General features: G+C 28.5%; 1 protein-coding gene across 1 annotated transcript in view; it reads right to left on the reverse strand.

The window, feature by feature from the left end:
- The window catches only part of LOC123014890 (SCY1-like protein 2), a 52,908-nt gene extending 38,697 nt beyond the window's left edge, over nt 1-14,211 (reverse strand). The window contains exons 1-2 of the mRNA XM_044414187.1: nt 14,074-14,211; nt 348-612 (exon numbers count right to left, since the gene is read on the reverse strand). Coding sequence (XP_044270122.1) covers nt 348-527 — 180 coding nt within the window. The 5' untranslated portion in view covers nt 528-612; nt 14,074-14,211. The remainder of the gene's footprint in view (nt 1-347; nt 613-14,073) is intronic.
- Nucleotides 14,212-14,538: the final 327 nt, after the last annotated feature.

A 14,538-nucleotide genomic window follows, 5' to 3' on the forward strand; every position in this document is an offset into this window, starting at 1 on the left:
TAAATAATTGTTTTTACATTTACATTAAAATTAAGGTAACAAAATTATTACATTTTTTGTGGTTCTAGAAAATGTAATTTTACAAGAATAAATTACTTCTAATTTTTACTACTCTCTTCAGAAACTTTCTTAAAATGTGTGTAATTTTGCAAACAAGGTATTATTTAATTAAGAAACACAACACACAACTCTCCAGTTACGCCACTGGCACTATTGCTTTGAAAGTAAACTCAATTAGAGAAATAACAGTTGCACATGAAACGTAGCTTAATTAATGTAATTATCATTAATTAAATTGCAGAAACATTTGTTATTGACATTAGAATGAAATGTCGTTTTTCTCTCACCTTTCCGTCGCTTTTCCTATAGGCATCATGGATTCTCCACACCAATTCCGGTCCTGCACTCGCCGTTTGTTTTCCAATTTCGAAAAACTGTCCAATTGGATTGGTTTCAAGGGGGCTTTGTGCGCCGCCCCCGCTCTTAAATTTCGAAAACATCGTCGTGGTAGGCATTGACAGCTTCATAGGTACGCCGACTACATAAACTTTACACGAGATCTGTACAAAATTCAACTTGGACGATAAATAAAACTTGGTGCATTTTCAAGTCCTGAAACAAAGATTTCAAACTTAGTCAATGATAATTTATCTGGAAATTTAAGTGAAATTTATGAAGCAAGTTTTCGCACAAATATGATGTTTTATGAGTATTGATCCTGATCTAGGTTTGTGTTGGTTGCGACTTAAAAGCATCGCATTTCAAATAGAAATTGCGCCGATATTATACAACACTTGAATTTTTGATCGCTTAGTTAACTAAATTATCTGCATGTTATCACAAACAGCCTCTTGATGTTTGACTTATGTTGCGCTTAATTGATTGCACACATTTTTATGTTTCCTCGACTGTGACTCAAAATTTGTTCAACGGAGCATAAAGCGCAATTTAATTTCAAAATAAAGAAAACATCAATATGCGAGAGAAAGAAAAGTACTCTAAGGTTGTTCTAATTGCCTTCCAAGCACACATTAAATCGTCTGATGGTCTACACCAGACGATTTTAGCTTGGGCATAAATCTCAATTTAAGCACAAAGAAAAAGAAAAAAACTTAATTAAACGTAATGCATTTTATAACTAGTTTTAGCTTATCAAAAAAGTTGCGGTTTTTGAATTTTACGAGCGAAGAGTAATTAACACGAAGTAAATGGCTGTAAAAGCATTACAAGATTAAATAATTCAAATACGGTTTATTTTATGTGTAAATAGTTATTACACCCAATGAAATTTTTAACATAAAATTTTAAACCAACGAAATTGGACAATTGCTAAGTACTGTTACAATAATTAAAATGATTGAAATGATGATGAATTGAAATGATGATGATTTTTATGACTAAATATCAGAAGTAAAAGTTTTACCTTTCAGCTATATGGAGTAAAAATTCTATTTTTGCGCCTAGGCGTTTTTACTTTTACCATGATATTATTGACATTTACCACTGTTGTTTGCTGCTTCCGCAATGTCTGGAGAGGTACATTATAGATCATCAGCATTCGACATTTTACACTACTAACTGCACCAGTTAAATTAATAAATACTCGAAAATATTTAATACTGACACGTGGTGTTTGTTTACGTTCATTACTTACAAAGCGTTTTGATTATTTTCTTCATTTACTGGCTAATTATAGCGTTGTTGAATTATTTGCCTTACACGATCGGCGAAATAAACGTTCAGTTTCGTCACATAAACTATCATTTTTACTCCTAGTAGCATAACATATAGACTGGTCCAAAAGTCTGGAAACGATTTTATTCTGGCGAAAACACCAATTTTTTTGGTAAATAAATTTATAGTGTGTGCAATGGCTATAAAAATGCTATTCAAAAAAAATTTTGAATAGTAATTAATTGTTTATACTTACGAGATATACATAGTAACAATTTTTTTTAATGGAAAGCTACCACAATTTTTTTTAGACAACGGGCTTGTTACAAGATGCTGCTGTGCAAGCATTTTTTTGTAAACATCACAATTTTTTGTAAAAAAAATGTTTGACTTACAAAAATTAAAGAATTTTTTTTGAGTAAACAACCAGTTTTTTTGGAAATAAGTTAATAAAAGTTTAAAGGTTGTAAAGAAGCGATGCCAAAATATTTTAAATTTTTGAGTTTACCATACTAATCATTTTTTTCTTAAATAAAAACTGTTTTTTATTTATTGTTTTACAAAGATATGTTTATGCATTTGTACAAAAATTTTGATTGAAAATGTTACAATTTATGTTAAAAAAAATATACTTTATCTATTTTCAAAACTTTCTTAATTTATACTCAAAAAAACTGGTAGTTTACTAAAAAAATTCTTTAATTCTTGTAAGTCAAACATTTTTTTAACAAAAAAGTGCGAGGTTTAGAAATTTTTTTTTTCTAAACAGCAACAATTCTTGTAACAAGCTCGTTGTCTAAAAAAATTGTGGTAGGCGTCCATTAAAAAAAATTGCTACTGTTTTTATCTCGTAAATATAAACAATTAATTAATAATCTTTTTTTTGAATAGCATTTTAATAGCCATTGCACACCTAGAAATTTATTTGCCAAAAAATTGATAGTTTCGCCAGAATTAAATCGTTTCCACACTTTTGGACCACCCCTGTACTACAACTGTACAACACCGTGCCTTTAATTTGTACCTAATGAAAATCATTAGAATTTTAATAAAAAAATCGACAACGAAGATGAGTTACTTTGTCCATTTTTCCAATAATGCTTGAATGAATAAAAGTCGTAGCAGATGTTAAAAGTTTCCGCTTGTATCTTGCGAGTTTATTTTACAACTCCCTGGCGATGCAGTGCTGCAAAAAATATGCGCTCAAGTCGATATACTTATAAAGTTTGTTCCATTTTTATCGTTAAAATAAAAATACATTGTGTCTAAATAAAGAGAACAAAATATTTATTGTATTAAATAATGAAAATTGCACGAAACGTAAAATCAATATCAATTTTTGTCTCTAATAAACGTCAATCAGTTTGCCAACGACGAGAAAATCAATTTTCTATAGAATTTTCGATGTGAGATTTTTGAAATCAGTCTTATTGAAAAGAAATAAAAAGCAACCAGCATTCAAAAGATTACAACTTTTTGTATCGAATTCTTACTTCTTTTGTAATCGGCTGAAATTTGACCTACCCATATTTTTACATTTCTGGACGAATTATAGCTTCAAGACACCAAAAAAGTTGGTTTGGGTCATTGGGTCGTGTGTGTGTGTGTGTGTGTAATTTACTTTAAACAATTGGTAAAAATCGGTCCCACCGTTCGGCCGCAAACACCAAAAATCAAAATTATACGGTTGACGATACTATAAATAAATTCATGGGGATAAAAATCATAAAATATACCTTATTAAACAGTAAAATGTGATAAAATAAAAATAATAATGAGTACCGAACTAAAAAAAAACTGTACCCCAGACTCGAACTTGATCTATTTCGCGTTGGCACTAACGCAAAGGGTACTCTAAATTATTGTCGTTATTAGGATGTTTTCCTAATAAGTAGGATAAGGAAAGTCGTGATGTTCACACCAGATTTTTTTAATTTTTCCAATCTCGTTTATAAATATCTAAAACTTGTTAATTTTGTCGTGTTTAAAAACGACTTGTAATCGAATAGTTGCAATCTCAAGCGAAATTTGTTTTAATAACTGTCGTAAATTTGCGTCGGCATGATTAATTCATGCCCAGATTGATCCCACCCACAGTTGCGGTATTCCATCAGGCTTAAAACCTTGTTACTATCATCGCTTAATGCGTATTTTACACCACCTCAACACCCTGGTTTGCGACTAAAAATAACCTGACCGACTCGTTTGGCCTTCGACCTCCTCAAACTCAAATATCTCAATTACTGGAGCTCAATTTGAATTTAACAGAAAGTGTTTTTACAGGCAAATATCAATTTTTCTGTGAGATAATAAATTTTATGTTGTTTTAACGTTTCTCCGGTGAAATAATAATTCTCTTCTTTTTATTGCGTCTAGATGGAAAGAAAATTAAGTTTACAATTTTGCCAGTTTGAGTTAGTATAAAACGAAAAATTCTTTGAAAAAATTTATTGTCTAATTTTCGTTTTATGGTTGTCGCATACGTGTTTTGCCGTTGTCATCTCAGAGTACTTGTCGTGGAAATCATGTAATAAAGGATAATGTTTTATGACACACTATTATCCTGCCTACGTTCCGGAAAATAGAACTTCTTGCGGAAAACTTATCTAATTAAGTCACACTAAATCCAAGTGTTTCTCGTGGGAAAACACGATTTTTAATTTGTTTCCGAAGCTCTTCACTTTACACGAATTTAACCGTGTCATGAGAAAAATGTGGACACATAATTCCAATTCCAAAAAATTCCACCGAAATTTCATTAATTCCAATAACCCACCGCATTTATATTGTTTTCTGGTTAATTTCTATAATTCCAACTTATTCTCCGTAATTACAATTTAATTTTCATAATTCCAAAACAATTCCTGTAATTACAAATTATTTGCGACAGTTCTAAGAAATGTAACACAATTTTCAAAAAAATATATCTCTGACAATTCCACCGAAATTCCAATAATCTATTGTAATTTCGTTATTTTCAGTTTAATTCCTGTAATTTTGTTATTTTCAGTAAAATTCCTGTAATTTTATGTATGTATTTTTATTGTTTTTAGATTAAATCCTATAATTCCAAATTAATTCCTATAATTCGAACTTAATTTTCGTAATTCCAAAACAATTTCTGTAATTCCAAATTAATTGCGAAAATGCTTAGAAATATAATATAATTTTGAAAAGATATCGTCTTCGACAATTCCAAAAAATTCCACGGAAATTCGAATAATTCTTTGTCACTTCGATGTTTTCAGATTAATTCCTGTAATTCCAATTTAATTCCTGTATTTCCAACTTTGTTTTTAACTTTGTTAATTTCAAAACTATTCTTGTATTCTTGTGAAAGTTCTAAGAAATGTAACACAATTTTCAAAAAAAAAATATTTCCGACAATTCTAATAAATTCCACCGAAATTCCAATAATCTATTGTAATTTCGTTGTTTTCAGATTAATTCCTGTAATTTTGTAATTTTCAGTAAAATTCTTGTAATTTTATTGTTTTTAGAATAAATCCTATAAATCCAAATTAATTAATGTAATTCCAACTTAACTATCGTAATTCCACAACAATTCCTATAATTCCAACTTAATTTTCGTAATTCCAAAACAATTTCTGTAATTCCAAATTAATTGCGAAAATGCTAAGAAATAAAACACAATTTTCAAAAGATATCTCCGACAATTCCAAAAAATTCTACCGAAATTCCAATAATCTATTGTAATTTTATTGTTTTTAGATTAATTCATGTAATTTCATTGTTTTTAGATTAATTCCAAATAATTTCTGTAGTTTCAACTTAAGTTCCGTAATTCCAAGTTTATTTTCGTAATTCTAAAACAATTCCTGTAATTCCAAATTAATTGCGAGGGTTCTAAAAAATGTAACACAAATTTCAAAAGAAATAATTTTCGACAATTCCAAAAAATTCTACCAAAATTCTAAAAATTCATTGCAATTTCGTTGGTAATTACTGTAATTTCATTGTTTTCAGATTAATTCGTGTAATTTTCTTGCTATTAAATTAAATCTCATAATTCTAAATTATTTACTGTAATTCCAACTTAAGTTTCGTAATTCCAAGTTTATTTTCGTCATTCCAAAACAATTTCTGTAATTCCAAATTAATTTCAATTTCTTTTGACTCCGACAATTCCAAAAAATTCTACCGAAATTCTAATAATCCATTGTAATTTTATTGTTTTTAGATTAAATCCTATAATTCATTAATTAATTTCGCTAGTTCTAAGAAATGTAACATAATTTTCAAAAGAAATTATCTCTGACAATTGAAAAAATTTTACCGAAATTCTTCATTGTAAATTCATTGTTTTTAGATTAATTTCTGTAATTTCATTTTGTTTAGATTAAATCCTATAATTCCAAATTAGATCCTGAAGTTCCAACTTAATTTCCATAAAGTTTATTTTTCTAATTTCATATCAATTCCTTTAATTCCAAATTAATTGCAATAGTTTTAAGGAATTCACCATAATTTTCAAAAGAAATTATCTCCGATAATTCCAAAAAGAATACCGGAAATTTTCAAATAATTCCAGTAACTCCAACCAATCCTAAGAAAATTTTAATAATTCGAAATTCCAAAAATTTGTACACTATGAAAGCTTTCTTTTTATTGAAAAAATGTACGGCAATTAATTATTTGGGGTGTATAAAATAAGGTTAATTATTTCGTCAGCCTTGACGGTATTTGCTCATTACTGAAAGAAGCTTCGTTTATCTTATAATCGGGCCCAAAGAGGCGGTTGCATAGCTTGGATTCTTCCTCGCTTTGTAATAAAAGAAAAAATGTTGGGTATTTTTGGTTAATAATGAGGGTTTAAAATTCTAACACATTTTTTAATAAAATTTATTCTTGCTCGGCTTTATTCTTATCGATTACCAAAAAAGTAAACTTTTCAAGAACATTTATGAATTTTAAAGACTGAATTACAGTGAAAAAAGCTCGACAACTTCTTTGACTAAAAATTATGTCTAAATGAACAAATTTTGCTACTAAAGCCACACATGTTGTCTTTTTGTCCAGTTACTAAAACGTTATTGTTTCGCGCTTTAGCTGTAGCAACATTAATTAAACAATCCGCAAGTTAATGCATCTTTTGTCTAGCTAATCTTTTCTTATAAAACACAGAGGATGATAAGATGGAAATTTTCGAATAAAAAATTAAATGAAAAGTGTGTTTTTTTATAAACAACAAATTTTGATGAAGAGATTATTAATATTATACTAAAATTTGGGCATTGACAATAAGAGCGAAAAATTACTGTTTATCATTATTACATCAAAAAATCAAAAACTGAAAAAGTAAAAGAACAGTAATAAAAATATTAGATTGAAAATAAATTGAAAATGAAATTTATTTAGAAGCTGCTAACTTACAGTAAACTAAAAACAAGAAAATTGTAAAACTAACTTGAATAACTTAAATTTCTTAATAAATTCTTTTCAAAAAGAAAGAAAAGATAAAATCGAAGCTAATTTTATTTTTTTCCTTTCAAATTTCTTATTGATAAAATCAAAAAATAAGACAATAAGAAGTTTTCTACTACACAAAAAAAACGAAATTACTTGAGTTTATTAAACAAAATTCTGGAAAGAGAGGAAACAGGAAAACAGAATAAAAACTAATGCGCGTTACGTCACCCATATTTTCAGTTTTTAAAGACTATTTAAAAAATCTGTAGTCATAGTTTTTTTCAAAAAGTTAAAGCCTCTTTGTCTACCTCTCTGCAACTCGAAAAGCGATGACTGTGCTGAGATCTGACTTATTTGCTAAAGACTGCTTCAAATCAATAGTTATTCTTCGGTCCCATCTCATTAATCTATGTTATCGATAGTTGCAAAGACACCAAATGCGAACTTTCTTCATCAATCACATGTTCAATGCAATTTTTGTGTGAAAAAAAAGACGACACACAATCTTCATGCTTCATGGAATTTGAACACAAAAATATGAAAATCGCAACAATGAAATTACGCCAACTGCTGTCACTCATCCAGATGTATGAATACGATCAAATTTTAGCAATTTAATGCATAATAATAGCGCGTGGGATTGCAAAAGTCGGTATGTGGTGATAGATGAACAAGACATAGAGAAAACGAATGTCTGGATTAAACTGAAAGCACGTAAATTACTCAGAAACATTCGCATCTGATTAGGTGGAATATCTTTGCTGAAATTAAAGCTATCAGCTTTATGGCAACCTGGATATAGACGCCTAATTAAATTTTAAACTTGCTTTATTTCGTACTTAATAAAGTCTTTGTTTGGTTCAAGACTAAGAGCTCGTTTAACATAAGCAATGGACGTCTCGTTGTGACTTTTTTAAACATTTTTTTGTGCTTTGTTTAACTTAAATTAACAAAAAATACCTTCAATGATTAATGTACACAATTCACACATTCACTTTTCATCGTTCTTAAAAAACTATTTTTAAAAATTCTCAAAATGGAGAACAACAAAAAAAAATTAATTGACTTTACTTTTTTTAAATAATACAATAATTAGTTTGCTTACAGTTAATTCTACTTTGTTTGTTTTCTCTTCTTTTTTTCTCTTCAATTCACTTTTGTTTTCTGTTTTTTTACTATTATGTACTTCAAAAAAATTTTTTTAATATCTCAGTTTTGTGTTTGTAGTTTATTTTCTTTTCTTTTTTCTTCTATACTTTTTTGTTTTATCACAGGTAATTGATATTTTTATGTTTATTATTCTAAACTACTACTTTTTTTAGTTTTTTTGTCTTGCAAAAATTACTTAACAAATATTATTGTGCTTTGTTTAATTTAAATGTGAAAAAATTAAATCAATGATTGTCTCATAGAACAACATTCACTTTTTATCGTTCTGAAAAACTATTTTAAAAAATTCAGGGAAATGGAGAACAAATATGTTGTTCAAAAAGAACAATGAAAATTAAAAAATATGTATTTGCAAATTAAATACTTTTTTGTTTGCAGTTTTTTCTCTTGTTTTTATCTATTCTTTTTACTTTCCACTTTCTGTCAAATTATTTAAATAAGTATTTAGTATGCTTGCAGTTAATTTTACTTTGTTTTTTCTTCTTTTTTCTCTTTAATTCAATTTTGTTTTCTGTTTTTTTACTATTACTTCAAAAAATTTTGATTTTTTTAATATCTAAGTTTTGCGTTTGTAGTTTCTTATCTTCTCTTTTTTCTTCTATTTTTTTTGTTTCATCCCAAGTAATTAATGTTTTTATGTTATTTCAAACAATTGCTATGAGAAATATATTATTATTCTGAACTACTACTTTTTTACTGTGGAAAATAATATATTATACTGATTACTTTTAGTTTTTTGTCTTGTAAAAATTACTGAACAAATATTATTGTGCTTTGTTTAATTTAAATTAATAATGTGAAAAAATTACACAGTGTCTCATAAAACAACATTCACTTTCGTTCTTAAAAAAACTATTTTAAAAAATTCAGGGATATGGAGAACAAATATGTGAAAAAAAAAACAATAAAAATTAAAAAATGTGTATTTTTATATACAATACTTTTTTGTGTGCAGTTTATTCTCTTGTCTTTTTTCTATTCTCCTCACTTTTCTACTCTCTGCCGTATTATTGAAATTTTCTTAATTTTTTTAAAATAACACAATAATTAATCAGTTTGTTTGCAGTTAATTGTATTTTGTTTATCTTTTCTCCTTTTTTTCTTTTTAATTCACTTTTGATCTCAGTTTTTTTACTGTGCAAAATATTATACAGGGTGTTAAGAAAAGATTGTAAACTTTTTAAGGAGGTAATAGTTTGGATCAAAAGAGACAAAAAAGTCTTAATAAACATAAGCCTGCAAAGTATTTTACAGTATATTCAAACAAAAAAGAGAAGTTTTTAGTACAAATTTTCACATTTGATATTTGAACCATTACTTTGCGGACCTATGTTTATTAAAACATTTTTGTTCATTTCAGTTCATACTGATACCTCCTTAAATATTTTACAATCTTTTTTTAACACCCTGTATTATACTGATCACTTCTAGTTTTTCGCCCTGCAAATCTAAACATAAAAGCTTTTGAAAGAAATACTTTTTTTGGAAATTTTTTTTTTTGGAAAAACCTAATAGTGTTTTAACCGTTGGAAAAATTAACTGTTTTTAATAGTTTTTGGTTGTGGTGCTTGAATTTTGTAAAAATTTCCATTTTGTCCCCAATTCTCTAAAACAAAACTTCTCCCGAGCTTATTCACCAACTTTAAACTGTTAAACTGTTATTGTATGTAAATTATCTTGTAGAATCAATTGAAAACAGTCACAAGGTACATTCATTAAAACAAAACATTTCAGAGTCTGAAACAAAGCTTGGCTTTAATCTGAACAAAACTTTAGATTAAATTCAAAAAAAAAAAAATGCACTAGTAACTAATGAGTTTATAACGTTTCTAGAACCATCCAATTAGTGTGTGAGTGAGGACAGTCTGAGGTCGGATTAGATTTTAATTAAGCTTCAAGTTGATTCTCATATATCGATCTGGCTTTAGCCGATAAATGCTAATTTTTACCCAGAAAAACAATTAGTTAATTCATTCTTATTTAGTCTTTGGAACTGAATATAGTAATAAAAAAAATTCAAGTAAGATAAGATACTAGAAACATGGAAAAAATGTTTAAAAAACTATTGATACTGATGATTTTGTGTAATTATTTAGTAAAGGTACAAAAATTTTGCCAATAAAAGCCACAAATAACATTAAACAGAGTTACAATTTATGATGCTTCCTCTTCTAATAGCATGTAGCAAAAAAAAACTGGGAAAATTATTTTCCAATAGAAATAAATAGAGTCAAAGTACAAAGTTTAAACTTTCATAATTCGGAATTTTTTTAAACATTTTTTCCATGTTCCTGGTATTATTCCTTGTATGGGAGTTCTGGCGCACCCTATATATCGACCGAATTAACTTAATAAGACGTCAAAAAAGCTTGTTTAGTGTTTTTTCATCCCCCTGTATACAGCCCCACATTTATGGGATTATTCCTCGTATCAGCTTTTATCACTCGAAGCTTCCAATAAAAAGCACACGCATAAATGGACTCTACGAAAATTGTATCGACAGTGACAAATTTAAGGCTTAAAGCGAAAGCTCGGTAAGCACAAAGAGAATCAGCGTATAAAATACACCTCGAGGATTTTTCCCCCTTCAAACGTGCGACTTTTACATAATTTTCGATGTTAAAAAAGTTCCAAATCAATAGAAGAATTTTTTATCGGTGATGAAATAAATATTTCAGGCAAAGTTATGAGAATATTAGCGAGCTGTCTCCGGCAGAGGTGACGATGGTCATAAATCAAACCAGTAGATCGAAAACTCACCCCATTTTTACGTCTAGAGGAAATTGCATCACGATATTAAAATTGGTTAGTGAAATAGAGCTTTTTTCATAAAATATTTATTGTTATTTCTGCGAGCACTTTGACTAAATGTGCCCAATAATAATTCTAGTGTTTGAAAAATTTCCGTTGAAGCTTTTAAATGGGCTGGAGAGAAACTGCATCGACACGAATAAATTTAAAGATTAAAACGAAAGCACAGTTTGCATAAAAGAGAATCAACTCGGAGTGTACCACTGGGGATACAATTCTGCAATATCTCCAGAAATAAATGAGCGAAATTACAAAATACCATCGTTTTAATGTCACATATTTTTTATGTTTAAACACTGCGTTGAAATGAAAGTTAGTGGTAAATAACACTTTTAATAAATTTGTGTTGTTTCAGGCTGAAAATTTGAAAGGTGTGTTACCAACTACTGATTAACTTTTAAAATATACATGGTAGTGGAGCAGAAACTCTGCTTTTTAAGTAAATTTGCTCAAGTTGGTTTTAAGGAGCGGTTCTATATTAATTTGTGAGGTAACAGCGCCAACTTGGAACAATTAAAAAGGATAAAAATGCGCTCTCATTAAACAATTGTAAACTAAAAGGTTGGCTATTTTTTTCGAGGAAAACGAAAACAAATATGTTTTATTAAAAATAAAGAAAAATCATTATTTATTACTGATCTGATTATTTTGAAACACATATCTGTTTAAATATAGTTTAGTTACAGGACTATTCTTCTCTTTCTTTTTGAAGACTTTTTGAGTAAAAAAGCTTAAAAAAAGCAACTTCTTAGACACTTGGTTATAAACATGTTAAAGTATTTGTTTTTATTATTTTCTCGATATCCAAATTGAATATTCGTATTGCGGTATTAAATTCAATAATTCATTTATTTGAAATTTATGATTTGTAAATAAATAATTTAGTAATAATTGAAGGGGTGTTTTTTTGAAAACTGGTAGTTTCTTTTAAAACAGTTTTTTTCGCAATTTTTTTTTATTGAAAAAGACTTTTAACTGTTGGTTTCTATTAGGAATGAAATTACCAAATGCTAAAGACGTTATGTACAACTTGGATTGTTGAAGAAACAGTGGATAAAGGTGTTAAAATATGTTTGAATAAATAAATAATAATAAATAAATGTTAAAAAAGCACAAATAACACTATTTTTACTTAATTCAATTACTTTCTGGCGTATTCTTGATAAAATTTTGCGAAATAATTGCGTTTGTTATTGAAAAACATTTTAAAACGCTCGAAAAGAGCATAAACTATGTCGTTTTTTATTTAGTCTGGTATATGTATTAATTTTGGTATGTTTTTTTAGCAAAATTTAAAGAAAACACTTTGTTTAAACTTAAAAACGCAACTAAATGTTTGAAAAAAGCAAGAATGACATGTTTTTCGACTTAATTATGTGATGTTTAGACTTATTTTTGACGAAGTTTTGTGCTTTTGATTGAAAAATCTGCGTTTGGAAAAGCAACCAGATGATTTTTTGGTTCAAAAACATGCTTAAACTCTCCAAAGAAGCAAAAATAATTTTAGTTTCGTGATAGTTTATTCATTTTTTACCTCAATTTCGACGAAAATTTTCAAAACAATTACGATTCTGACTAAAAAACGTACTAAAACGGAAAAATGGTACTATTTTTTAACAAAATTTTTTGCCCAACCTAAAAAAAAAACTAACACCATTTTTGACCAAATTTAGCGATTTGTGAGGAAATAATTTTGTAAATTTTTAATTGAAAACCGTGTAAAACGCTCAAAAAAATCATAAAAAACGTCAGTTTCAACCCAATTTGATGGTGTTTCAATATGTGATGTAAACAAGCAAAATTCATTATTTTTCACTTAATTTGGGGACTTTACGGTATATTTCTAAATATTTCGAGATAATTCAGTCTCTTATTGAAAAATATGGTGTTAATATGGAAAACCGTTTTCGAAAAGTCGATAAACTATCTTCAAAATTAGATCCAGTAAACAAAAAAAAATCTTTTAAATGAGAATGTTAATTTTTGGGACAGCATAAAGTGGACTTTTTTATATTGTGTCGTTAGAATTTCATTTATAAATGTTTTGTTAAACTTGAAATATTTTTATAAAGCAATAGTTATCACAAAGTTTATATTAGAAAAAAAAACTTGTTTGTTGGTACATAACACTTCAAATTTTCATTGTCAATTAAGTAACGCATTTTACAAAAACTACAAAACAAGAATTATTAACTTACTGATAATGACGAGAATGGTGAAACACGTGTACTTTTACAAATTTGGTTCTTTAATTTTTATTTTAAAAATTGTGAGTCATGAATTACTTGTTATAAACACAAATAAATATTTGTTAAACAACTTCCAAAGTTAATTTTCCTATGTCCGAATTTTCCTTTTACATTAATTTTGGTGGATGCGCCGGGAAAAGTATTGAAATTTTTATTTAGATAATAATAAATTTATAAAAAATTAAAATTTTGTATTTTTTAATTAAAAAAACATGCTCATAAAAGCTTTATTTGTAGTTTCCAAAAAGTCCTTGAAAATTTAGTGTTGTTGTTTTTAGGATTAGAAATTCGAAGAATTTTAATCTGCACTAAATTGGGATTTATTTTTGTTATTTGTTTTTATTATTTTTCTCGTGTCCAAATTGCATATTCATATTGCGGTATGATGTCACCAAAGGTAATTGATTATCACAAATAATTCAATTATTTGAAATTGATGACTCGGAAATAAATTATTTCAATATTTGAGTGGTGAATAGTGAAATTAATTAACAATTTTTTTGACGTAATTGTTTTCAATTTTTTTACGAAGAAAAGTTTGGTAAAGTGACATTACAATGGCTAATGGAAGCCTAAAAGACACACATTACGCCGACTTATTTTCCTAAAAAGCTTTGTTTCTTTCAAAGCATTCAACAGGAGACTTATTCCCACCGCGTTACCAATTCAAGAAAATTTCCCCGAACAAATAGCAATACATCAGAGTGGTTTCGAAGCTTTATCACTTCGTCGCACTTACCACAAACTTACAATTTCACTCGTTTTCGTGCGAATTTTTAACGCGCTAAATTATAGAATAGCGATATATATCGTCGCGCACATGCACTGGGCTACCTGTTGCGAGCGCAACGTCTCGACGGTGAGCGTCGGTCGGCTAGATCGCGAACTGGATGAGCTGCGCCGTTATTCTGGGGCCCGGACAGCCCTGGTCGCTTTACCTGCCAGCCAACGCGCCTGCTCCCCCCTCAATGCCGGCGTTTTCACCTGCCTGGGACGACTCTTCACCAGAACTGGGTTAGTGCCACGGGAGGAACCATAGGTGGGTCAGGGGCATGCAAAAGTCGGGTCAAATCTGGATTCCAAGGTGTTTTGTTGAAATGTGAGGGGGATCGCGGCTTTGCCGCGCACTCACTCCGACATTGATGCAATTTTGCTTTAGTTACTTGATAAGTGTAAAATAACAGTAGCATCCCACACATTCCCA

This window comes from Tribolium madens, unplaced genomic scaffold (assembly GCF_015345945.1).
Source record: "Tribolium madens isolate multiple individuals breed KSU strain unplaced genomic scaffold, Tmad_KSU_1.1 Scaffold_97;HRSCAF=244;Tcas5.2_LG3a, whole genome shotgun sequence".
NCBI classification, from domain to species: domain Eukaryota; kingdom Metazoa; phylum Arthropoda; class Insecta; order Coleoptera; family Tenebrionidae; genus Tribolium; species Tribolium madens.